This window comes from Carcharhinus amblyrhynchos, chromosome 9 (genome assembly GCF_965287045.1).
Source record: "Carcharhinus amblyrhynchos chromosome 9, sCarAmb.v2.hapA, whole genome shotgun sequence".
NCBI lineage: Eukaryota > Metazoa > Chordata > Chondrichthyes > Carcharhiniformes > Carcharhinidae > Carcharhinus > Carcharhinus amblyrhynchos.
This window is the reverse complement of record NC_137332.1, coordinates 48,658,940-48,683,702: the sequence shown is the minus strand read 5'-3', so window position 1 is coordinate 48,683,702 and position 24,763 is coordinate 48,658,940. Positions and strand designations below refer to the sequence as shown.

Sequence of the window (24,763 nt, the reverse complement as noted above, 5' to 3'; positions counted from 1 at the left end):
TGGGTTTTTGCGACTCATGCACAAGGACCCCGAGGTCCCTCTGCACCGTCGCCTGCTGCAGTTTTTCTCCACGTAAGTAATAATCCTTCCTACCATTATTCCTACCAAAGTGGACCACCTCTCAGCCCTTGTGATCTGAGGAATAATGCACCAAAAAATAAGTCTCACTGTGAATTCTAGGGTATATATTGCTGCATTATAGAATTTGTAATCAGGAGCAGCAATTGAGTTAAAAGGATGATGCAATCCATTTTAATGAATGCCTGAAGCTACCTGACATTTTGGTAAACATGCCCTGTCCCATGTAGCCTGACACCACTGCAGTCTAATTAAATGTTTCCTAATAAATTTGTTAGGCATGTATACCAAATCACTTGGCTACTCAGTTGGGATGTTTAGTGGTGGATTGTCTATACTGGAGCAGAATCCATTGTACAACTGCTGAATCTCTAACAAGTGTTTTTACAATGATTCAGTAAAATCTTGATAGTCAATTAGAAAACAGCAAACGGTTCTGCTTTGGAGTCACCCACTGCTTAAGTCTTGATTTTGAGGCCTTGGATGACTAGAAGAAATAAATACCTAGTCGTACAATACTGAGCATGGAAAAGGCAAATAGATTAGAAGTACAATTCATGCAGAAGTTCAACCACTTTTTTAGTCAAGTAGTCAAAGTCCAGAGAAAGAAAGAAAGACAAATAATATTTAAACAATGTAACTGAAGCTGAAACCCTCTTCCTAAGGCTGTTGGATTAGTAAAAATAACCAGTAGGTTAACAGATTGAATATAAAGGCTGGAATTTTCCAGCTGTTTGTACTGGTGGCATCTTCCAGTCCTGCCAGTGAACCCCTTCTACGGGTTTTCCAAAGGCATGGGGTGCATAGAGGAATTTCGCAGCAACTTCATTGCAGTGTAAGTGTAAGCCTTACTTGTGACTAATAAATAACCTTCATTTACTTTATAAAATGGGAAACACCAATGACAGTGGCAGGATCAGAAGATCCCGCTGTCAGCCAATGGCAGGCTGCCTCCACAAAACACGTTATGTGGCAATGAATCATGAAGAATCAGGGGCAGCACAGTGTTAACCCCGCTATCTCACAGCACTGGGGACCCGGGTTCAATTCTGTCCGCAAGTTCTGCCTATGTGGTGTTTGCACATTCTCCCCGCATCTGCGTGGGTTTCCGCTGGATGCTCTGGTTTCCTCCTACAGTCCAAAGCTATGCAGGTTAGGTTGATTGGCCATGCTAAATTGCGCCTAGTTTCAGGGGATTAGCAGAATGAATATGTGGGGTTAAGGAATAGGGCTTGGGTGGAATTGAGGTCAGTGCAGACTCGATGGGCCAAATGGCCTCCTTCTGCACTGTAGGGATTCGATGAATATAATGACAAAGGTGAATCAATACTCACAAAACAAAATGCACTGCTCATTTATCACGGTGTTCTTAAAAGAAATGAGTTTAGCTATTATTCTGCATCTTCAAATTGATTCACAGAGACATTTAAAACAGGAATCACTTAAGTCCCAAGTACCAGAAAGGCCAAGTGAGCACAAGGTGTCATCTACATGAAATGGATAAAAGAAATTAAGGCACACACATGAACTATTATTTTGATTATTTGGAATTGACGGAACTGTCCAATGGTAATGGGAAAGAAACAAAAGCAAGTATCAAAAACCTGTTATAATCCAGATCTGACATTTCAGGGTCCTTATACTCAAATAATGACCCTCAAACTTCAGAAATACGGATTGCTTAGTGGTCCATTTGTGAACTACTGATTTAATAGCTCAACATTCAGATATACCAGTTAAGCTGAAATGGATGCAGGAGTTTCATTTGAGTTTCACATTTCATTTCACACAGCTGCCTGGTGAAAGTATTATACTTGGCAAAACCCATCCAACAACAGCATTTCATGTTTATAGATTTCATTATTAACCCAATAGTTATTTGCACCATCCAATCAGTACAACACCATAAGCAGAACTTATAAACCTTTTGTATTGTTTCCAGTGTTTCTGGGTTGATCTTTGTGATGTAGTTGGTTTCGGTGCAGGCATAATATTCTTCTCCAATGGGATACACATTTACTAGAGCATTGTCGGTAATTTCTATACCTTCAAAGTAAGAAAAAAACCTGAAATAAAGAGAAATAAAAAGTTAAAAGGGAAATACACTAGGCCAAAGGAAAACTTCACAGATAAAATATTCTGAATTTATCGTTGAAGTGTTGTGTTGGCACTTGCGATTAATCCAGCGAAGGCAGGGTGGGAGACCGCCAATGGCCGTGGGCCCCTGTGTTAGTCTGAGAGGTGCTGGATTTAGATCACAACTGAGAGGTCTTGAGGGCAGGCCAAGCATTGTGGACACTGAGTCTCTGGGTCAATAGCAGTAAGCAGTTTGGCAATGAGGCACTGGCTGAATGAAGTTCTCTTGTCAGATCTTTGAGTACCCAGTGTTGATTTCCCTGCAGCATTGTTCTGTTGCTGACACTGTTTTGGGGCTACAGTGATGTTAACGACAGAGTGGATTAGACAGTGGTCCATCAAGCAGTCATTGGCTTCTGTCATGGTGTGGGTGATATGAATGTCCTTGCAGCCCCTTCGCTTGGACAATGAAGTGGTTGAGCAGGTGCCAGTGCTTGGAGCAAGAGTATTGCCATGGCGCCTTGTACTCGCCTCATTGATGGAAAAAGTATTGGTTATGATGAGGTCTTGTCCTTGGAATTTTCTTCAGGAGCAGGGTACAGATGCTGTTGGATTTCCCTATATCCTCTCTGCTGATTAGACCTCCCCAGAGGTCTGTGTCCTTTCCAACTCTGGTGTTGGTCACCAAGGAGGAACAGCTTGTCACCTGCTGGGACTGGATTGTTTGGGACTAAGGTAAAATTCCTCTTTGGGGGGTGTATGTACTGAGATCTGCAGTGCAATAGTGCTGGGCTGGGTGAGCTAAATGTTCATGAGATATTTGTTTATCCTACAAAGATAGTCTCCGAGTTGGCCAACTAGTTCATTTTTAATGATGAAGCCAACCCCATGGAGGCAGTAATCTTCTCCGAGTTTACCTTTCTAGAAGGCAGTGCAACTACCACCTTGTTCCTTGAGCTGGCCTTGCCCTGCCCGCCGGGTCTCACTTAGGGTGACAATATCAATGTCGAAATTCCCGAGGGCCTGGGCAATGAAAGCAGCATGCCATTCTATTCAGTTGCTTTTGGGGTTGTTCAGGTTCCAGACTTCATTTTAAGGGTTGGAAGATGCCTCTGCATGAGTTCTTTTAACATGGTGTGACCATTGCATACCAGCTGCCACATGGCCTAAATGGAACAAAGCCTTGGTCCAGTGGCATCAGGGTCCAAGACGACTGGAGACCAGGCTCCGCTATATGGGCCTAGGACATGCAAACATACGTACGCCTACTGACCTTGTTTCTTCTCCCCACAGGATCTACTCTCCCTGGGATTCATAAAGTGCAGTGATGGCCTCATGAGTTCATGAGGGTAGCACAGGCTTGTGGGTCAGAAAAATTCTATTTTGTTTGGCATGCGGCAGCAGGAACATTACTTTATACTGGATTCACTACTCTCCTCCCATACTGGGTTCACCACCACACTCCCATTCTGCTCCAGACTGCATTTGCCACTCTGTGTTCCTGCTTTTTAAACATCTATTATCACAGTAGGATGGTTTCCAGTTTGATTGACAGCTACAAGTAGCTATAAATTCTTCGATGTGGGACCATGAATTTCAATGCTTGTTGTTTTTGGAGATTGTGCACTTAAATGAAATGTTTGTTGTTATAAGGCTTTACGTAGTTTAAGGCATGCAAATGAGGAGACAGTGGCGTGGTAGTATTGTCGCTGGACTAGTGATCCAGAGACACAGTAATGATCTGTAGACCCGAGTTCAAATTATGCCATGGCAGATGGTGAAATTTAAATTCAATTATAACAAAGAAATCTGGAATTAAAAGTCTAGTGATAGCCATGAAACCATTGTTGATTATTGTAAAAACCCATCTGGTTCACTAATGTCCTTTAGGGAAGGAAATCTGCCACACTTATCTGTCTGGCCTACATGTGATTCCAGATTCATAGCAATGTGGTTGACTCTTACATGCCCCCTTAGGGGAATTTAGGGATGGACATTAAGTGCTGGCCCAGCAGCAATGCCCACATCCCATGAAGAAGAAAAATGTGGCAAATGGGTTTTTGAATGAGAGTGTTGCGATTCAATTCAATGGTCTGCAATAGACACTTTGAACTTCATTTTATCTGATTTCTGCGTAGGTCCTGAAGTCTGTCCTTGGTGGATACTAAGTGAGTTACATGGTAGGTGTAAGGCCAAAATGTGATTACCCCCGTCAGCATGTGTTGGCACTAATTTAGCATAGGAATCAGGGGCATAGGTTAACATATCTGCCATAAAGAGCCACTGAGGTATATACATGAGAAATATGTCAGGGAGGGGAGAGGTTTTGAGGACTTTACTTTTCAATGCAGTGCCTGAGCCCCAAGGCAGGCCTTCCACTCAGTCTGTCTCTGCATCTGACAGTCTACTCATTTCTTCCTGGTTTGCCCACATTGACTCCTGTTCTAGCCTAACACTGGACTGAAAACCTGAACTCCAGTAATCATTTTTAATGGTAGTATTTATGGAGCCAGGCATTCTCCTGTCTCACCTATGTGACTCTGAATCAAAAATCTGGGACTTTTCTCTCTTTAGTCATCAAAGGAAATGCAGCAGATGATCTTATCTGACCTCACCAAAATTCTGAGATGGTTTTCCCATCATCTCTCTGGGGAGGCGATGGCCTAGTGGTAATATTGCTAGACTATTAATCCAGAGACTCAGCTAATATTCTGGGGACCCAGATTCAAATCATGCCACAGCAGATTGTGGAATTTGAATTCAATAAAAATATCTGGAATTAAAAATCTATTGATGACCATGAAACCATTGTCGATTGTTGGAAAAACCCATCTGATTCACTAATGTCCTATAGGGAAGGAAAGCTGCTGTGCTTACCCGGTCTGGCCTACATGTGATTCCAGAGCCACAGCAATATGGTTGGCTCTCTGAGCAAGGGTTACTAGGGATGGGCAATAAATGCTAGCCAGCCAGTGACACCCATGTCCCACAAATAAAAAAAAACCTCCCACAAATGAAAAGATGCCAACCTACCTCTGGTTCTTCTTAATTAAGATGTGGATATGCCGGCGTTGGACTGGGGTAAACAGTAAAAAGTCTGACAACACCAGGTTCAAGTCCAACCGATTTATTTGATAGCAAACTCACAAGCTTTCAACGTTAAGCTCTTCTTCAGGTGAATGGAGAGATAGCCATTGAATGAATGAGAGAATGGAGAGAATCCATTGAGAGAATGGAGGCTACCTCTCTATTCAGCTGAAGAAGAGCTTAACCTCGAAAGCTTGTGAGTTTACCATCAAATAAATCGGTTGGATTTAAACCTGGTGTTGTCAGACTTTTTACTGTCTTCTTAATTAACTCAAAGCTCTCCAAGTGCCTGTTGATTTTTTTCCCCCAGTTGTTGTTTCTAAAACTTTATCCACCACTGATTTTAAACTGACCAACCTTTAGTAACTGGGAATGTCCTCTGCTTTTTCTCCAATGGAGATTTGTATTTGCTACTCTCCAGTCCTCTGGCACCACCCTCCCCTTGACACCCCACAGCTCCCTCCTCACCACCGCCCCTCCTATATCTAGGGGAGTGTGGAAGATTATTGCTTCCTTCCTTTCTTTAGTAACCTGGGATACAAGTCAGCCAGTCCAGGCAATTAATCCACTCTGAAGCTTAGCAAGCTTTTCCAAAATATCCTGCCCATCAATTTTCATTCCCTCCCCACCATTACCTTTATTATCTCTGTTTCTACTGATAGTTTGTCAGCTTGCACAAAAAGTATCAATATTATATTAATGAAGAAATTCTTGGTAAGTGGCCTTTTAGCAAAGGTTTCAATTTTTTGCCTCCTTTTTAAATGGCTACGTATTTAAAAAAAATCACATTTCATATAACAAAGACTAACTCTATATATATAAATAAAATTAATTTTTACACTCAGTAAGACTTTGATTTAAATAGTAGTAAAAGTATTTTCCTAACCTGGAGAAGATGTTCTTGCAGGGGTCAGGGAAACCAAAAGTACCAAATTCAGTGATCACAATTCGTTTCTCAGTCATTGCCCTTACATAGGTATCAGATTGAACAAACCTACAAAAGAGATAAGAACTCTCTGTTGAAGCCTAAATAATTGCAAACTATCTAATCAGGTAATTGGTAATGATATTGATGAACAAATATTTAACATTTAGGGTGATCTTGTTTACTATTCTAATACAGATATGTACTCAGTTGTTTTAAATGAATTAACAACTATAGTAAAACAGTGTACAGAAGTATTCCACTTGAATACAATTGTGTTGTACACAGTCATTAGCTAAAACCTGCGTTTATGTCAAACATTTCAAAGGGCTTCTCAGAACTATAAGGGGAAAAAAGGAAAAGGACAAGATACTTAGGGGCATCACCAAAAGTTTACTCTTAAGTTGAATTTAAGGAGAATTTTAAAAGAGATGGAAATTGAGAGGCAAATCATGTTAGGGAAGCATTTCTGGAACCTAGTTGGCTGATACCATGCATGCTAAGATGAGGGCGGTTGCATAAGAGGCTGGAGTCAGCAGAATCGAACATTCAGTGAGGAATAATGTAACCATTGTTCCTTTTAAAATTTTGCCACGAAGCATGGTAGGATTTTTTCAATATGTGGTAACTTTAAATGTTCATTCCCCTCTCATATGAAGCTTAACAGGAACATTCTAGCACTGAAAATGATTGCAGAAATACAGAGAAGTGAGGCCTTGAAAAAAATTTGAACACCAGGCTGGGAACTTAACATTTGAAACATTGGATATCTAGGAGGCAGTGCAGGTTAGCAAAGATAGGAGTAAACCTCCACACTAACTTCCAACACTTTTCCGTTTATTTAGCTCAGCGGATCTGCCCTCACCTGCCTCTAATTTTATGTATTAATTTGTTCCCAAGTATACCTCTAGAATGGTTCATCTTCCTAATCCTACACCTAGGTATTTCCAGAAGGATGGATCCTTGGTTTTGTTCTCTTGCTCTAAGGTGTCAATGGCACACCTCCTATTTTCTCTGAACTGCTCTCTAGTAAAATACCTTTGTGGAGCAATTTTCAGCCCACATTTGCTGTCAGGGAGAGGGGTGACATAATGGAAAATCTGGAGAGAGTCGGGAAATACGTTTTTCCATATTTTACAGTGTGAATGAGTGAATGCTAAAAATCTGACTTACATCATAATAATGCTGAGCACTGATAGCTGCAGTTCCAGCTATCGCAAAACTTGGGCCTCTGGCTTGCCAAAATGTGGACAATAAAATATAAATGTAAATGGTATAAAGGGAACCTTGATTTCCTTAAAAACACAGCTCACAAATTATTTATCCAGGATTTATACAAGATTTAATGTTTTGAAACGGTCATCAGCATAAACGTTGACTATTCCCACAGATGCTGCCTGATTATCTGAGTTTCTCCAACATTTTCTCATGTCAGATTTCCAGTACCTGCAGTATTTTGCCTTTATTAACATTTAGAGTAGTATTACCTCATTAGAAAAATGAAGTATGAGAATAAAGCATAATTAAAAGTGAAAGAGGAGAAATCAGAAGTGCAGGATGGAGGGCTGATATCCAGGCGTTAGCTAAATACAACTATAGATACAAGTTATTGGCATGGTTTTAATATTTTTTTTGAACAGTATTTGCCTTTTTTTAACCTGTCTCTCTTGCTTCTCCCAGGGTTCACTTTTTGTGTGGGTGTATGGATCCTTTGTCTTCAGCTCCAAGTTCCATTAGTCATGTGCATGGGCCTGACCAATGTAAAAAATCTAAACAGCACATATGCAGCTCTTTCCCAGTCAGCACATGTGCAGGAGGCCTGATGCTTATCATGCCTTGGAGATGAGGATAAGTTTTGGTTTAAATTACATGAATTTTTAATCATTTTGAATCTTCTTTCATGAAGCACTTGGTGATGGGGAAGAGGGGGTTGGTAAACACTGTTCTTGCTCATTACGGCCCTTGATGGTATTATCTGCAAACAGTGAAACAGCTTCCATATGTATGCTAATGACTTGCAGCTCTGCCCTTTCACACCTCTCTCTGCCTTTCCACTGTTTCTATTATTTGATATAGAATCTTGGAACAGCCTTAACTTCCTTCAGCTAAACATGAAGTTGACTGAATTATCATCCTGGGCCACTGCCAAAAACTCTAGAATCACAGGAACTTACAGCACCAGAGGAAGCCATCATGCTCATTGTGCCTGTGCTGGCTCAGAGCAGTAATGCTCAGTACCACAGCCTGCTTTTATCCATAACCCTCTAAGTTTCTTAATCTTAAGTATCTGTTCAACTCTCTTTTGCAAATATTTATTGACCTTGATAATTCTCCAGGTGAAATTTTAGGCAAAACCACACTGTATGGAACTATTTGTCCCTAAGCTGGGCTTCCATCTCTAAATCTATTTATTAGTGTCATGAATAGGCTTACATTAACACTGCAATGAAGTTATTGTGAAAATCCCCTAGCTACCACACTCCGGCATTTGTTCAACTACACTGAAGGAGAATTTAGCATGGCCAATGCACCTAACCTGTGGGAGGAAACCGGAGCATATGGGGGAAAACCCAGGTAGACATGGGGAGAATATGCAGACTGCACACAGGTACTGACCAAGCTGGGAATTGAATCTGGGTCCCTGGCACTGTGGGGCAACTGTGCTGCCCTATCCTCCATCACAAAGACAATCTATATCCACCTCTAGTATTTCCCGCCTCTCAGCCCATCTATCCTTGGAGACCCCAACTATGCCTTTGCCATTTGGCTGAATTACTCCAAAAGTTCTCCAGGCCAGTTTCCTATTGTCTCATAAATTTCAATGTATCCAAAACTCTGCTGTATCCTATCCTACAAAAAGTCCTGTCTTTGTTAACCTGTACTGGCTCCTCTATATCCAGTGCTTCAATTATTAACTTCTCAGTCTGATGATTAAGCCAAAGGCTGTAGAGAAGTGAAGATTTACAGGAGGGATAATGCTTCCTGGACATAATATCATTTCTGAAGTAATTGTCGTAACATGACAGGATCAGGAATCTGATGGAAGGGATTTTTGAGAAGAAAATGATGGCAGCAATTTTGAAAGGGCGTGGAGTTAATGTTTGAGGCAAATGATCCATGTGCAATGTCAACTAACATGAGGAAATGAAGGGAAGGTGGATAATTTGGAATTGAGAGAAAATGGGATCCAGGGAATATGACTGGAGTCTCTTGGACGAACTAAGCTTGGAAAGGGCATGAGAGAGGGGAATAAAGGTTGGTATAGCTTGATGTAGTCTGATCAGATCTGTTGCTGTGTAGTTTAACAAGTTGCATTCCAGGTTCATTTAAGTTTATCCTTCTTGGGATTGTGTGCGCGAAGTTGGGCAGAACACAGGGATGGAAGGTTTTCCTGGAGGCACAGAGGGCAGAATTGTGGGCATGGTTAATAGCTATATTGTGGAAAATGTCTAGCTTGTGGCCATCCAGTCTGGAGCATAGAATAAAGATTTAAGCAACTTGGAGAAGTTTTTGATTTCCCAGGGATGAATTCGGAAGTAAGTGGGAGTGAAAGAAGGCAGAAAGATTTGCGATACAAGAAAATGGTCAAAGATGACCTTGTCATCAAGATTATGGGAGAGACCATGGAAGATGACAATGCTGAAGGGGTTTCTATAATTATGACAGGCAAAGTTAAGCTAAGAATATGAAGGCAAATTCAGGGGAGTGAGGCAAGTAAATTGAGATTAATCTTTAAATCATCATGTTGAAGAGTCGCTTAGCAAAGAGGCTGAAGAAGAAAAATAGGGAAGATATTCTGGATGAAAACTCAAAGTGAGCCTTTTGGACAATGGACAAGATTTTAAAGAAGGAATGAAAAGGGTGAAATAGCTTTGAGTGCTTAAAAAAGTGCATGAGGAGAACATGATGTCAGTTTCTAATAATTAAAGTGGCACAGAAGCAGTTTGAACAAGATGGATTTTATAAACAGGAGAGAGGAAGCTTTGGTAAGAGGTAAGACAATAATGATGAACTTTTTACAGTTAAAATTCAGATATCAATATATCCATCCACAGCAAAGGGGTTCTTCAAGAGTGAGCAGACATTCTGCAGAAAATTGGTGAATGGGTTGGTGATTATTGATTTGCTGGCAGACGTACAAGGGCAGGGGTATACTCTCATCTCATAAGTAAGAGAAATGAGAAAAAGTATAAAGAAATATCACCCATCAATGTCAGATTGCTATGACTGATTTTAGCCATTTACTGATCTTAAGAAATTCCAGTATACAAGATAGATTGGGTTACAAATTTATTCACAAAGCAGGAATGTCAAGGATGCTTTGCAAGGCAAAATTCCTCCAAATCAGTCTGATAATATCACGATTCTTCCTCCCAAGGCAGTACAAAATTGTGGAAGGTACACTATATGAGAAGACCACAGGAAGACAAACATTCTCTCAAAATAATTGGCAAGCACAGTCAGGTAAGAGGTGATTCTGCAACTGAACTCATGACTAGCTTGTATAAATGGAGGGTTGGCTACTGCCAATGCTACTGATGTAACCATTAAGAACTAATCCCCAGATTCTTTCCTATAGGTGCTTTTTATTGCATGATTCCATGGATGGCAAACAGCCCTGTTACCTCACCCAAAAAGTCACCTACATATTCATTAGACTTGATCAGGGAAAGCATCACAGCTGAGTTCAATGCCATTTTCGTTCAAACATTTGCTTCCCAACTAGGGCTCACTGGATAAACAGCCAGGAGAAGGGGAACCAAGGTTAATTCTTTTTCGCTCTCCTAGTCCTGAGGTATCACTCCAGATGTTTCCTAGGCAAGGTCAGCCAGCATTGTTGAGAATGCTAATCAAATCCTAAAGGTTTCATAAAAATTATGGAGGACAGATTTTTCCATAATTTGGTTAGCGTTGGTAATATTGTGTATGATGCCTTTCGGAAGGAAATAACTTTGTTTTAAAAGAACAGGTCATAACAAGATGTTTCTATATTTATCCAAAATTGGTTGCCATGATTTTGTGGTATTTCATAGCTTCATGTTCTTCCATCAGATTTGATAATATCTATTGTGAGACAGTTCTTTCCAAACATTTGCTTTGGGAGGTACTTAACAGAAAATATGAATTACACAAGTTGTACAATACCGTCTGTAATAGGTGACTTCTCCATTCTTGAAATCAAATTTGTGAATGAGAGCTTGTCCGTCAAATAGATGATAGAATGGCTCTGAGCCTACCTCAAATAACCCAGGACCACATCGTAGCAGGCTACCCTTTAACCATAAAGGAACTGCACCTAGGTGATCAGAAGAACTAGTGTGAATTAATCAAAATGTAATGCCTTCATGGTTTTATTCAACTAGTAACCTTACTTACCACTAAGCATACATACATAAATTACATTTGTAGCTTGGCTTAGTGATAGCCCTCCCATCTTTTCATTCTACATTCCCAACTTTAGCACCTAATTCCAGGGGTACAGAGCAAAAGAGTGCTGCAGTGTTGAAATACGCTCATATAAACAGCATTAAACAAAAGTTTTGTCTGGTTAGTTAGATGAATATAAAAAATTGCACAGATTTTGCCAACATATATCCCTCCACCAAGAACAACATTTGTACTACCTTTGCTGTGTCACAGTTGACACCACATTTGCCTACATAATAATAATTATATTTGGCTGTGAAGTATTTCACAACATTTCCATGGGCAGCACAGTGGTTAGCACTGCTGCCTCACAGTGCCAGGGACCCAGGTTCAATTCTGGCCGTGGGTCACTGTCTGTGTGGAGTTTGCATGTTCTCCTGGTGTCTGCATGGGTTTCCTCTGGGTGCTCTGGTTTTCTCTGACAGTCCAAAGATGTGCGGGTTAGGTTGTTTAGCAATGCTAAGTTATCCCTTGGTGTCAGGAGGACTAGCAGGGTAAATACATGGGATCAATGGGATAGGGCCTGGGTGGGATTGTGGTTGGTGCAGACTTGATGGGCCGAATGGCCTCCTTCTGGCACTGTAGGGATTCTATGATATCCTTCTATAATGATCCACGATTCTATGGTAAAGTTTTTTTCAGTAATGTAGTAACAAAACCTAGTCTAGACATTTGGTAAAAACTACAATATTCATAGAGCAAGGAAATCCAAGAACCAGAGAATATAGGCAGATCATGGAACAATTTCATGAAGTAAGCAAACCTTACGAAATAGTATAAATTTCACTAAGTGGATGCAATAAAAATGAAAGCGTTGCATGAGGAAAACAATTTCTAAGTGATTACATAGGCTGTATTGCATGCTTTTCCAGGTAGCATCTACATTACTTGTGGGCTATCTATCACCAGTCTGGCACCTTTTGCAATTGATTGGGATTGCTTGGTATAGTTTCTTTGCAATTACCAGCAGTTTTAGACTCTCCTAACCTTTGGAAAAATTGTTTACTAGCTACCTATACCCCTCATTTTAATCTCTATAACTCTGTGGGTACATCATGCAGGTCTATGTCCAGTTTTCACGGTGCATTCATAATTCCTTTTTCCTGACCCAGTCCTCTCTGTTGCTTTCGTTCCAACCCAGGCAGTCAGGCTGGTTATCAGATTACGAGGTATATTACCTTCAGACGTGGTTCATGACACCTGGATAGAATCTGAGGACAGTTCCTCAGCTATGATAAGAACAATGTTGCTGCCACTTTCAGCTGCCTTGGCAAAGCAGCCAGCATAGTCAAGGACCCCATGCACTCTGGACATTCTCTCTTCCACCTTCTTCCGTCAGGAAAAAAATATAAAAGTCTGAGGTCACGTACTAAACAACTCTAGAACAGCTTCTTCCCGCTGCCAGATTTTTGAATGGACCTACCTTATGTTAATTTGATCTTTCACTACACCCTAGCTATGACTAACACTACTTTCTGCACCCTCTCCTTTCCTTCTCTATGTATGCAATACTTTGCATAGCATGAAAGAAAAAATACTTTTCACTGTACACTAATAATATGACAATAATAAATCAAATCAAATTGAACTGATAGTTGGTGTCCCCAAGCAATGCTTTTCCTGACTGAACCATCGGGAAGAACATTACACTACAATCTTGAGTGGACATTCAGTATTGCAGTTCTCTGCCGCTATCTCTCCAGCAATGCCATCATAAGAAATGAGCCCTTACCATCATCTAAGAGGCAAGAAGTGCAGCAGGAGGGGTCGGAGAGCAAGACAGTACTAGCCAGCATCCTTAATTTGAAACTGTGGCCCCTTGTTCTAGATTTCCCTATGAGGAGAAAGATCCTCTCAACATTCACCCTGTTATATCCCCTCAGAATCTAGTACATTGCAATATGTACTAGAACCCATTGTTCTAATTTTGAATGAACCAATAATCAAATCTCATATGAGAATTCCATCTTCCCAGGAATCAACCTAGGCAACTTCCTCTCAAATGCCTCCAATGCAAGTATATCCCTCCTTACATAAAGGCACCAAAACTATACACAGTACTCCAGATGTGGTCTCATCAATGCCCTGAAAAATTGTAGCAAGACTTGCCTATTTTTATGCTCCACCTTCCTTGCAATAAAGCCCAACATTCCATTTGCTTTCCTAATTAAGTGCTATGTTTGCATGTTAACCTTTCCTGATTTATGTATAAAGGCACCTAAATCGGTACTGTGGCACTCTGCAGTCTCCATTTAAATAATATTCTGCTTTTTTATTCTTCCCACTAGAATGAACAACTTCACATTTTCCTGCATTATACTCCATCAACATTGAACTTCTGACATTGCAACCATGTACTGGAAGTTAACCTCCTGACAGAGATCTGTGTCCATTTCATTGGCTGTGCGGAATTGTCACCTAGATGTCTGTCAGAGAGAACTAGAACTCCTTCCACCTGTCCAACATCTGGATCAGGGTCTCCAGTGCAGCACCAGAAAACCTGGTAGCTCAATCTGCAGGTCCTGCTGCCAGGGTGCACCACTCCTTTAAGAAGTGATGGCTGCCTTCAAATGATGTTGAAGCGTTCTGACTCTCACAAAAAGGCATGCAGTCAATGATTAGTGCAGATAGCTGGCAGTACCAAATTTAGGTGATTTTTAAAATTCCTTTCATGGGGTTTGGGTATCACTGGCTAGGCCACGTTTATTGCCCATCCCTTGGAGAAGGCAGTAGTGAGCTACCTTCCTGATCTGCTGTAGTCCATGTAGTGTAGGTACACCCACAATGCTGTTAGAAAGGGGATTCCATTATTTTGACCCAATGACGGTGAAGCTGTATAGTTTCAAGTCAGGGTGGTGTGTGAAGGAACTTCCAGTTGCTGGTGTTCCCAAGCATTTGCACTCCTTGTATTCCTTGGCAGTCGAGGTTGCAGATTTGTAAGAATTCCTCCAACATGAGCAGATGCATGTTGTGCGTGCGTTTCTCCCTGTAGATCTAGCTATTTCTCAGTAGATTTGAATTTCCAGCCCTATATCACTTGATCCTCTTTTGTAAGCTTTTTGAAATAATTGTGATCAGACATAAATCTAATCTAACATTTAATTCTTATTAATAAAGACTGAGCATCATTTTATTAGAATCGTAGAAAGAAATTATTCAACCCATTGGGCTTCTGTGACCTCTGAAAGAGCTGCCATTACATCCCACACGCTTGTCCTTCCCCTGTAGTCCTGCAATTTTCTTTTGCACTGTTGAATGATTCTATTATTGCTAGACTATTTTATCCAGAAATTCAGCTAATGTTCTGGAGAACCGGATTTGAATCCCCAACAGATAGTGGAATTTGAATTCAATAAAAATCATCTGGAATTTAGAATCTACTGATGACTATGAAACAGAGATTAGAAGCAGTAGTAGATCCTTTGAGCCTGATCCACTATTAATTTTGGTCATGGCTGATCATTGAATTCAATATCCTGACCCCCCCTCCATATCCTTGATTCCTTTAGCCCCAAGAGCTATATTTAATTTCATCTTGAAATCAGACATCATTTTGACCTCAACTACATATTCTGTGGCAGTGAATTCCACACATTCACTTCACGTCAGTTCTAAATGGTTTACCCCTTCTCCTCAAACTATGACCCCTAATTCTGGACTCCCTCGCCATTGGTAACACTCTTTCTGAATCTACCCTGTCTAACCCTGTTAACATTTTATAAGTTTCTATGAGATCCCCTCTCACTCTCCTAAACTCCAGTAGATATAACCCTCACCAAGTTATATCGGTTATGTCCTCATCTGACAGACCTGCTATCCTAGGGATCAGTCTGGTGAACCTTCACTGCACTCCCTCTATTGGAAGGACATCCTTCCTCAGATAAGGACACGAAAACTGCACACAATACTCCAGGTGTGGCCTCAGCGATGCCCTATATAATTACAGCAAAACATCCCTATTCCTACACTTAAATCCTCTCACTGTGAAGGCCAACGTATCATTTTCCTTCTTTACTGCCTGCTGTTGCATGCTTACTTTCAGCGACTGATGCATGGGGACTCCAAGGTCTCTGAGTATCCACCTCTCTCAATTTACACCCATTCAAGTAATAATTTATCTTCCTATTATTGCTATCAAAGTGGATGACCTCACATTTATCCACATTTTACTGCATCTACTATACACATGCTCATCCACTCAGACTGTCCAAATCACACTGACACAACTCTGCATCCTCCTCACAGCTCACCCTCACACCCAACTTTGTATCATCTGCAAATTTGGAGATAATACATTCAGTTTCCCCTTCAAAATCATTAATACATAATGTGAACAGCTGGGGTCCTAACACAGATCCCTGCGGAACCCCACTAGTCACTGACTGCCAATCAGAAAAAGAGTCACTTATGAATTTTTTGCTTCCTATCTGTTAACCAACTTTCTATCCATCTCAAGACATTTCTTGTGATCCTATGTGCTTTAACTTGACATAATAATCTGTTATGTGAGAACTTGTCGAAGCCCTTCTGAAAGTCTAAATAAACCACATCCACTGGTTCTCTCAAATCATCCTCAGAAAATTCCAATAGATTTGTCAAGCATGATTTCCCTTTTGTAAATCCTCGCTGACTTTGTCTGATTATTACCATCACCCTCCAAATGCCAAGATATGAAATCCTTGACAAGAGACTCTAGCAACTTCCCCAGCACCGACGTTAGTACCAACGTTAGGCTCACTGGTCTATAGTTCCCCGTTTTCTCTCTACTTCCCTCTGAATAGTGGGCTTACATTAGCTACCCTCCAATCTGTAGGAAACAGCCCAGAGTCCAAAGAATTTTAGAAAATAACCACCAACAGATCTACTATTTCCAGGGCCACTTCCTTAAGTACTCTGGGATGAAGATTATCAGGACTTGGAGATTTATGCACCTTCAATCCCATCAATTTCCCAAAACCATTTCTCAACTAATGTGGATTGCTTTCAGCTCCTCACTAAAACATGTTTCTCTCAGCACTTCCGGTGCAATATTCATATCTTCCTTTGTGAAGACTGAAGCAAAGTAAAAATTTCATTTCTCAGCCATCTCTTTACTCTTATGAATTTTCCTGTTTCTGACTGTAAGGGGCCTACGTTTGTTTGTGTCAATCTTTTTCTCTTTACATATCTATAGAAACTTTTATGTTCCCCATTAGCTTATTTTCATACTCTACTTTTCCCTTTATAACCAATCCCTTGGTCATCCTTTGCTGATTTTAAATTGCTCCCAATCCTCAGGCCTATTGCTTTTTCTTGCCAATTTGTATGCTTCTTCCTGGAATGTGATACTATCTCTAATTTCCCCCTTGAGCCACGGTTTGGCCATAATTCCCTTACCACTCTCGCATCAAACAGGAATAAACAATTTCTGGAGTTTACCTATTCATTCTTTAAGTGCCTGCCATTGCCTGTCCACAGTCTTTCCTTTCATCCTTTCCCAGTCCATCATGGTCATTTCATGCCTCATACCATCATAGTCACCTTTATTGACATTCAGGACTCTGGTCTCAGAATCAACTACATTGCTATCCACCTTGACAGAGAATTCTACCATTTGATGGTCGCTCACTGCAAAGGGTTCTCTCATAACTAGATTGCTAACTAATCCTTTCTCATTGCACAACACCCAATCCAAAATGGCCTGCTCCCTTGTTGGTTCCTCAATGTATTGCCCCAGAAAACCATCCCATACACACTCTAGATATTCCTCCCCCATTGTACTGTGACTGATTAAACTCTCCCAATCCACAAGCAGATTAGAGTCACCCGTAATCACAGATGTTCCTTTAACACATGCATCTCTGATTTCCTATCTAATGCATTTCCCAACATTATCACTAGAATTTAGTGGTCTGTATATCAGCCTCACTCATGTTTTTTTGCCCCTTGTTGTTTCTTAACTCAACGTATACAGATTCCACTTCATCTATGCTAATATCGTTTCTCAATGTTGTATCAATATCATTTTTAATCAACAATATAATTCCATTACCTTTTCCTTTCTGTCTGTCCTTCCTAAACACTGAATAGCCTTCAAGGTTTAGTTCCCATCCTTGCTCACCTTGGAGCCACATCTCCATAATGCCAACCATATCATACCCCTTTACATCTACCTGTGCAATTAATATCATCAGAAAAACCCATCTGGTTCACTAATGTCCTTTAGGGAAGGAAATCTGCCATCTTTACCTGGTCTGGCCTACATGTGACTCCAGATTCACAGCAATGTGGTTGACTCTTAATTGCCCTCCAAGTACATGATTAACTGCAGCAGTGACAGCAGAATCCAAACCCTATGATCACTTGTGAACTCACCAGTATGTCTGATGACTGACTGAATCTCATCTCTCACTCAGAGCAGATGATTGGCTTCTCACCTGTGTGAACTTGCTGGTGTTTCTGCAGGTTGCATAATTGAGTAAAACCCTTCTCAATATCAGTTCAGGATATTCAGGTCTCCCTGATGGCAACCCCCCCTCACTGTGGGTCCCTTATCAGTGGGAGCTGCAAACGGGAAGCCTGTTGACGGGTTTCTGCCACTACAAAACACACCACAGGTGGTGCAGTACATCCTGTCCATAGTGTACAATCATTTTCTCCTTATGTAACTTTGATTTCTTTGCTATATAAGTTAAAGCTACTGGTCACTGTCCTTCTACTCTAAACAGTTTTTGTTTATTCACCCTATTGAAGTCTTCATGATTTTGAAGATTTCCCAGAGGTGTTCAAAATCAATTTCCTTAACCTTCTATGCTCCAAGGAGAACAACACCAGCTTCTCTAGTCCCTTAACTCAACTTTCAGAAGGGACAGGTGATGGCTCTGTTACCCTCACATAGAAATTTATAAAATTCTGACAGGTTTAGGCAAAGTAAATTCAGAAGAAGTGTTCCTAATGATGGGGGAGTCCAGGACTAGGGGTCATAGTTTGAGGATAAAGCGTAAACATTTAGGACTGAGGCGAGGTGAGGTTTCTTCACCCAGAGAGCAGTGAATCTGCAGAATTCACCACCACAGGATTAGTTGAGGCCAAACCTGTGTGTGATTTCAAGAATAAATTACATATACCTCTTGGGGCTAGTGAGATCAAATATTAGAATGTAGAACATAGAACTTTACAGCGCAGAACAGGCCCTTTGGCCCACGATGTTGCGCCGACCAATTAAGAGAAAAGCAATGACCCTCTAACCTAAACCAATCCCTTTCCATTCTTAAACCTATCCACGGACCTCTTAAACGCCCCCAAACTAGGCACATCTACAACTGCAGCAGGCAGGGCATTCCATTCCCCCACCACCCTCTGGGTAAAGAACCTACCCCTGACATCCATCCTATAACTACCACCCCTTAATTTAAAGCTATGTCCCCTCGTGCTAGCTTTCTCCATCTGAGGAAAAAGGCTATCACTGTCCACCCTATCTAAACCTCTAATCATCTTGTATGTTTCAATAAGGTCTCCTCTTAGCCGCCTTCTTTCCAACGAAAACAACCCCAAATCCCTCAGTCTCTCCTCATAGGACCTTCCCTCAATACCAAGCAACATCCTGGTAAACCTCCTCTGCACCCTCTCCAATGCCTCCACATCCTTCCTATAATGTGGGGACCAGAACTGTACACAATACTCCAAGTGCGGCCGCACCAGAGTTTTGTACAGTTGCAACATGACGTTGCGGCTCCTAAATTCAATCCCCCTACCAATAACCGCCAAGACACCGTATGCCTTCCTAACAACCTTATCGACTTGATTTCCAACTTTCAGGGATCTATGCACATATACACCTAGATCCCTCTGTTCGTCAACACTATTCAGAGTCCTACTGTTAGCCCTATACTCTACACATCTGTTATTCCTGCCAAAGTGAATTACCTCACACTTTTCCACATTAAACTCCATCCGCCACCTCTCGGCCCAGCTCTGCAACTTGTCCAAGTCTCTCTGTAAACTATGATACCCCTCTTCACCATCTACCACTCCTCCGACTTTGAATTTGAATTGATATTGAATTTGATGATCAGCCTTGGCCAAAATGAATGGAGGATCAGGTTTGAAAGGCCAAATGGCTTACTCCTGCTTTTACTTTCTATGCTTTTTTCATCCCTGGTACCATTTTAGTAAATCTCTTCTTCACTGTCTGCAAAACTAGAATTCCTGCCTAAAGTGCAGTTCCAGAATTGATCACAATTCTCCAGTTGAGTGTTAGTTTTTTTTGAAAAAAAGGATTAGTATCCTTGCTTGTTTATTCTATTCTATTATATACAAAAGTTGCAGAATTGATCACAATACTCCAGTTGAATATTGTGAATATTAACTTCAATAACCATTTTCTTAAAGAGTTAGTATACTTACTTGTTTTATCTATTCTTTCATATACAAAACTAAGAATCCTGTATGACATCTCAATTTCTCATGCCATCTTCCAAGAATTGCATATGGCTGTCCTTGTGTCTCTCGCTGTTCCTGCATCTCCTTTAAAATTCTACTTTTTTCCTTCCACTACATTTCCTCATTTTTCCCACTAAAAAAGAATAACTTCACACATCTGAGGTAAATTACATCCTGTATGTATCTGTCCATTTTACTAGTTCAATGATCTGCTGAAATCTGTTCAAATCCCCCTCACTGTACATTTCTTAGTATTGTGTCATTTGTGAACATAGAAATTATGCTATGAATGTCAAAGTCATTAAAATATCAAAGAGAGCAGTGTCTTAATATTAAGCATGGGACAATACCACTGCATACTCCCTTTCAGTCTTAAAAACTGTTCAACACTATTCTTCTGTCCCTTAGCCAATTTTTCATATATGCAGTCTTTGTCCTTTCAGACTGACATAATTCATGGAGACATAGAAATTAGAAGCAAGGGTAGGCCATTCTGCCCTTTGTGCCTATTCTGTCATGCACTTTGATCATGGCTGATCATTGAATTCAATATCCTGATCTCCTGCACCGCACCCCCCCGCCCCAACCCATATCCCTTGATCCCTTCAGCCCCATGAGCTATGTCTACTTTCTTCTTGAAATCAGATGTTTTGGCCTCAACTACTTTGTTAATTCCATACATTCACCACCCTCTGAAGAAATTTCTCTTCAATTCAATTTTGATAACAAGTGGTATTATGTGGTATTTTATATAAACACCTCTTAAAAGGTGACACACCCATCAACTTCATTTCCCTCATCAACCCTCTCCATTATTCCTTTAATCAATCATGATTCATCTTTAACAACTCCATATTGGCTTTTTTAAAAAAATAACCAATATCTTCCCAGGAATCAATCCATAAATACTGGATTAATAACTCTAAAAAGTTTCCCCACCTGCCTTCAGGCTGGCTGACCTTCTGTTTGTGGGTTTTTCTCTCTCCTCATTTTTAAGTAGGGTGAAATACATTTTCTATAGAAATATTTGAAGAAAATATTTAGAAAATGAAATTGGTCTTATTTTGGATGAAATCCACATCATTATTGTCCAAAGATGTGCAGATTAGATTTAAGATCGGCCATGCTAAATTGTCCCTTAACGTCCCACGATGTGTAGGTTAGGGAGATTAATGGGGTAAATATGTGGGATTACGAGGATAGGGCCTGGATGGGATGCTCTGATGAAGAATTGATGCAGACTCAAATGGGCCAAATGGCCTCCTTCTGCACTGTAGATTCTATGATACAATTATTAAAAAGACAGATTTCTTTAACAAATCACGTAATTTTTGTGCATTACTGATAAATGTTAATGATTGTAAGAAAAATACAAATTAGCTTTGATAAAAAATGCTTAAGCACAAGTAGAACAGCAATTCTAATTCCTTTCAATTTTGCAAACTTGATTCCCAAAAACAAAAAGTAAGTAATAAATAACAAACCTGTAACACAGGCTGGCAGCGGCTGAGCTGTTTCCTTTACTGTTTCAAACAATTTCCTATAGCCACCACTTGGATGTTCGATTCTGAAAGATTTACATGTTTCACCAATTAACTAATTATACTTCAAACTTGTTTGTTTCAGTATAATACAAATTAATATCATTTCTAAGTGAGAAATTGTAACTTACGGATTTGCCATGGAGGTAATTCTGTAGATGGAAACTCCACTTTCAACAAACTTTTTTTGCATTTCACAAGTATTATATAGAACAATGCTCAATCGCATTGCAAATTTAAGAGGTTTAAACAAATATTTTGGCCAATCACGGAGGCTTAGGAAAACAATAGCTGCTTTCAGTTTCCAAATCCGCAAGTTTTACTTTGCTATTTACAAGAAGCTCTGTGAATGTTCCTGAAAGACCTTTTCCTTGTTTTATTACAATCAGATTAGTGTAACATAAGATATGTTGTTTCAAAGCAATTCACATTCTCACAACCATAGAGCCAACATAGTTGCCCTCCTAAACAAATTTAAAATCTGAAAATCTATGTCAGCAGTGATTCACTTATTTACATTTCTTAAACTAGTACTGAGACCTTTTTTAAGATGATAAAATGCCACAGCCATTAAAGCACTTAAATATGGAGGAAGGTGGCGGATTAGAAATATCTTAAGGTATTTTATCATTTGTTTATTTATGCTGTTCCCGACATTCAGGCAATAACTTGTCTGCTTGACTTGATGATTTCCTTAGAGTTAATGAAACTCAACTTACACTTCTCAAAAAATAGCTAGGGGAAAAAAATCATAAATGAAGCAATGAAAAACCACAGGGAATGAAAAGAATTGCAACAGTTTGGCAGAAGATAAATTAGGCATCTTATAATAGCACAATGCTTAGTAACAGCAGGACCAACAGGCAAATAAAAGTTTAAGACAGAAAAAAGAATGATCTAAGGCAATTCAGTGCAAAGCTGGCAAGCCATAGATTCATTTAGAATTCTCCATTGCTGAGTTTCTAAATTAAAAGTGGTCAGTTATCAGGACTTTTTGTATATTTCGGAGAAGCTAATCTTAGAGATTAAATTTCAGAGGTGGCCCTTAGTGACTGCTAGCAGGTAGCACAAAAATCCAAATGAAGCAGAGTATTGTTTTTAACAAAGAGAAATCACTCATGAGAAAAGGGCACTTAGCTGGATTTCTGAAAAGGAGTGTTCTATTTTCCAGCATTAACATCCCTCAATCTGGCATATATTGCCAATGCAGTAAGAAGTCTCTCAACACCAGGTTAATATCTAACCAGTTTATTTAATAGTAATCCCACAAGGTTTTGGAAATGCTGTTCTTTCATCAGGCGTGTGGAAGGTTCTGATCAGAGAAGGGCATATAAAGTCACACACAGTTTACAGAATACTGATTAGAATGCAAGTCTTTACATCTAACTTGCTATTGGATTACTGTCAAATAAATTGGTTGGACTTTAACCCGCTTAGAGACTTCTTACTGTGTTTATCCCAGTCCAATGCCAGCATCTCTACATCATATTGCCAACAGCAACATGAAACTTCAGGAAAACAACAGTAAAGGAACAAAATTACTGAACCGATTTAAAAATGGCACAGAATATTCCCCCCATTTATAAAGGGAGTACTTTAAATGTGTCCCTTTTCAGGTCTTGTCGGGTGACTTTTCTCAAATTTACTTTCAATTATACAAACAAAACCAATTCTCAACATAATTCTACATTCAGATTGGGATTGATCTTTCATACCAAGATAAAGACAAGTCCATATATAGAGCAAATTGAAGTATCAGCTCACCTTGGTTAGTGGCTTTCTAATTTACATGTTAGGGATTTATGGATTCTAACCTCACCAGGATATGAGCATGTAATCCAAGCTTGCACCTCAGTATATCATGGAAATAGTGTTGCATTGTCAAAGATGCTGAGCATGATCTTACCACCTCTTCACACCTGTTGATCAGCATAGTGAGCTGGGAAGATAGCACAAGTTGCAAAAAAAAAATCAGGTTCACACCAAATGCCAAACTGAAACTGTTTGCTATCTTTCCAGCCCCATTTTTATGGTAAGAACCACTTCAAAATAATCTTGGATATTACAAAGGTGGCAACATCTCCAGTCCTTTAGAAGTGCCTGCTGTAGATTTCCCAAGTCTCCGAAGTATTTTAGAACACGGGTCACTGCTGCATGGTGAACTTTAAGCCTAAGGGTTGAAGTGCTCAAATTCTTTTTTCCTTAGTCAGTGAACACTGAATTGACACGTTGGAGATGATAAAGAGTTTCATTTTCCGTATCTGCCTTCATCTAGGCGGTTCCCAAGATTTGATTTATTAACGTCACATGTATTAACACAATGAAAAGAATTGTTTCTTGCACGCTATACAGACAAAACACACTGTTCAGAGTAGGAAATGAAAGAGTGCAGAATGTAGTGTTACAGTCATAGCTAGGATGTAGAGAAAGATCAACTTAATGTAAGGCAAGTCCATTCAAAACTCTGATGGCAGCAGGGAAGAAGCTGTTCTCGCATCAGTTGATATGTGGCCTCAGACTTTTGTACTTCTGACAGAAGAAGGTGGTAGAATGTCTGGAGTACGTGTGGCCCTTAATTATGCTAGCTACTTTGAGGCAGTGACAAGTGTAGATAGTCAATGGATGGGAGGCTTATTTGCAGGATGAATTGGGCTACATTTTGCAGTCTTGGACAGAGCAGGAGCCATACCAAGCTGTGATACAACTAAAAAGAATGCTTTCTATGGTGCATCTGAAAAAGTTGGAGAGTGTCAAATCTGACACGCCAAATTTCCTTAGTCTAAGATATGGGAAATGGTTCATATTTTCCACAATCTTGCCATCTTGTAGGGAGGTGGCATCGTGCTGTGGGAGTTAGTTGGAAGAGGGAGGAGATTTGAGTTTTCCAGTGTTTATTGGAAGACATTTCCCTTGCATCTGAATGGCTTTGCAAGCCACTCAATTATGGTGTCAAAACCAAAACATTTCAAGGACGATTAGGAGCTGCATTAAATGTTGGCTTATCAGTGATGCTCATATTCTGCATAGGAATAAAGAAAACATTTAAACATATATTTCACACATCTCACCACATCATATATATGCACAAGTTACACATACCTTCTCAGGACACACTACTCATCTTTTCATAGAAAACTGTACTTAATTCAAGTAAGGAGTTCCCAACAGCTCTGTCAAGGTCTCCTCCAGTGGACACCAATGGTTTAGG

At 40.1% G+C, this 24,763-nt stretch overlaps 1 protein-coding gene across 1 annotated transcript in view; it reads right to left on the bottom strand.

Annotated features, from left to right (window-relative positions):
• Positions 1-21,745, bottom strand: part of LOC145347775 (retinoid isomerohydrolase-like) — a 45,052-nt gene extending 23,307 nt beyond the window's left edge. The window contains exons 1-5 of the mRNA XM_080195573.1: positions 21,687-21,745; positions 21,499-21,581; positions 11,312-11,462; positions 6,128-6,235; positions 2,003-2,144 (exon numbers count right to left, since the gene is read on the bottom strand). Coding sequence (XP_080051699.1) covers positions 2,003-2,144; positions 6,128-6,235; positions 11,312-11,462; positions 21,499-21,581; positions 21,687-21,697 — 495 coding nt within the window. The 5' untranslated portion in view covers positions 21,698-21,745. The remainder of the gene's footprint in view (positions 1-2,002; positions 2,145-6,127; positions 6,236-11,311; positions 11,463-21,498; positions 21,582-21,686) is intronic.
• Positions 21,746-24,763: the final 3,018 nt, after the last annotated feature.